The sequence below is a fragment of the Carex rostrata genome, chromosome 9 (assembly GCF_964058835.1).
Source record: "Carex rostrata chromosome 9, lpCarRost1.2, whole genome shotgun sequence".
NCBI classification, from domain to species: Eukaryota; Viridiplantae; Streptophyta; class Magnoliopsida; order Poales; family Cyperaceae; genus Carex; species Carex rostrata.
Genome location: NC_135926.1, coordinates 4,936,466 through 4,938,620, shown reverse-complemented (window position 1 = coordinate 4,938,620; position 2,155 = coordinate 4,936,466). Strand labels below are relative to the sequence as shown.

Genomic DNA, 2,155 nt, shown 5'->3' with positions numbered 1-2,155 from the left:
AACTTTTCTTACAACATAGATGACAGTACTTCACCTAAGAATTTCATTCCAATACCAAAAGTTAATTAATTGAAACAAATAAATGACATATAACAATCTCGAGATATCAATGTTTGTTAAAACTTAATCTGTTTTTTTCCCTTTTTTTCTGAAAAATGGTATGATTTGTTTTCCCTGGCCAAAATGACTGATATATTTGCAACAAACTCGGAGCTCCCTCATCTATAACTAGAAATTTCAATCCTCTCAAGGCACGCCCGGTGGCCCAAAACGTGTCGCTGATCACTAACATTGTGACCCACAATCTATAACTACAGTGATGAACTTTATGATTCCTTTTCTTTTCCTTCAGTGCAACGACACATATTGAAGGTTATATACACCACAGCCGCAATGAATCTGAAATTCAACCGGTTCAAACCGTTTCTCCCAACCATGTTCAAATTGACCACTGTACCCGCTCAATTTAGTTGGCCTTCCCTTTTGAAGTTTGAACTCATCCGAAACAAAACAAAATAAAAAGGAGAGAGAAAAAAGAAAAAGAAAAAGAAAAAGAAAAGAAGCACCTGCTCTATAACAATTCTAACAATAGTCAAGTGCAAACCAAATCCTTGTTGTCCCTTGCCCTTCTTTGGTGGTGTTTCTCTCTCTTCCCTTTCCCTCCCCTGTTACCTCTCTCACCACCTCTCCCTGGAAACTTCCTTTTCCTTGCATTATACGGTTTATACCTTTTCTCCCTTGTTATTCATCTCTCTTTTCGTCGTGCAATAACACACCTTGATGGCGGACCGGGTCCCACCGGGGCCCCACTCTACCGCTTTTGGCTCTCCCGTCGTCCACCCGGCTGCCGAAACGGATACAGAGCCCGACCCAGAACCTGATCCGAACTCGAATGAGCACCCATGGCTACCCGCTCAAGAAACCTACATTGTACAGGTACCCAAAGACCAGATATATCGTGTGCCTCCCCCAGAAAATGCAGTTTTGGTTGAACGGTACCGCAACCAGGTGAAGACGGGTAGCGAACGGAGTTCTGTTTTGACATGCCTAGGATGGTTGTGTGCCTCACTCCTAACTTTTGTTGTCCTATGTTTATTTATATTTGTGATTTTCATTGCCACCGTCAGGCCAGGCAAGCCTCGGTTCACCGTGGACCAGGTACATGTTAAGAATCCAACAACTGCGAGACCGGAGTATGATTTCATGATGAGTGTGCACAATCCTAGTGGGTCCATGAGTTACTCGTATGAAAAGGATGGGACCGCAGTTCTCTCTAACCACGATGTCAACATAGCTCATGGCAAAACACCAGCATTGAATCAGAATAGCAAAAACACAAGTAAGTTTAAAATTGTTATCAAAGGGTTGAAAATGGTAGTCCCGAAGCAGATCGCCAAAGCGCTAAAAGGATCTAAAGATGATGTGGTGCTCAAGCTTGAGCTAGCGATCAGGGTTTCGGCCAAAGCATGGGGGCTTGATATAAACGGGAATCATATTACCGTTTCATGTGATGTGACAACCAAGGGATTGGTGAAAGAACCAGGGATCAAAAGGCAAAGTTGCAAAACACAGTTTTAATTAGGACATGACGGGATTAAGGTGATTGTGCCAAATTTGGATAAATACAAATAATTATTTCAATTTCATGGGATCGAGTTTTGTTCTTTCCATTCTTTTTTCTTCCTCTCGAGTTGTTTCATGTGTGGAAATATTTTATTGTTAATTCATAAATGTATGGCCATAGAGACTATTTGTTGGTAACTTTAGATTAAGGATTAAATTCAAATTTAGAGGACTTTAATTATGTTTATTTTCAAATTGCATTTCTCTTACGGATGACAGAAATAAAGAAATTATTTTCAGATTGTGCTGTTGCTTTTTTATTTTTTATTTTGTCTTTCTTTTATACAATTCATGTGGATGCGTATGAATAATATAATTAAACGACAGAAAATACAGGTCAATTTTTTATAAGTTTCTGTTAACGGATTTATTTAGACAGATAAAGAATAGTTTATGATAAGTACTTGTTCTCGAAAATGCATAAACATCGGTTAAATTTGTGCGTAATTCACGACCTTTTTATTCTTCATGAAAATGGCGTAGGCGCAAAGCCTCGTCCCTGCAAATGCTTAAATCTTTTGCAATTTGCCGG

At 39.4% G+C, this 2,155-nt stretch overlaps 1 protein-coding gene across 1 annotated transcript; it reads left to right on the top strand.

The window, feature by feature from the left end:
• The first annotated feature begins 568 nt into the window (after positions 1-568).
• Positions 569-1,646, top strand: LOC144559661 (NDR1/HIN1-like protein 13). Its single transcript, XM_078308752.1, has one exon. The coding sequence runs from the start codon at positions 781-783 to the stop codon at positions 1,576-1,578; it is 798 nt and encodes a 265-aa protein (XP_078164878.1). The 5' UTR covers positions 569-780; the 3' UTR covers positions 1,579-1,646.
• Positions 1,647-2,155: the final 509 nt, after the last annotated feature.

Excerpts from the sequence above, each read along its gene's own strand:
- LOC144559661 (XM_078308752.1), top strand. The coding sequence starts at position 781 with ATGGCGGACCGGGTCCCACCGGGGCCCCACTCTACCGCTTTTGGCTCT.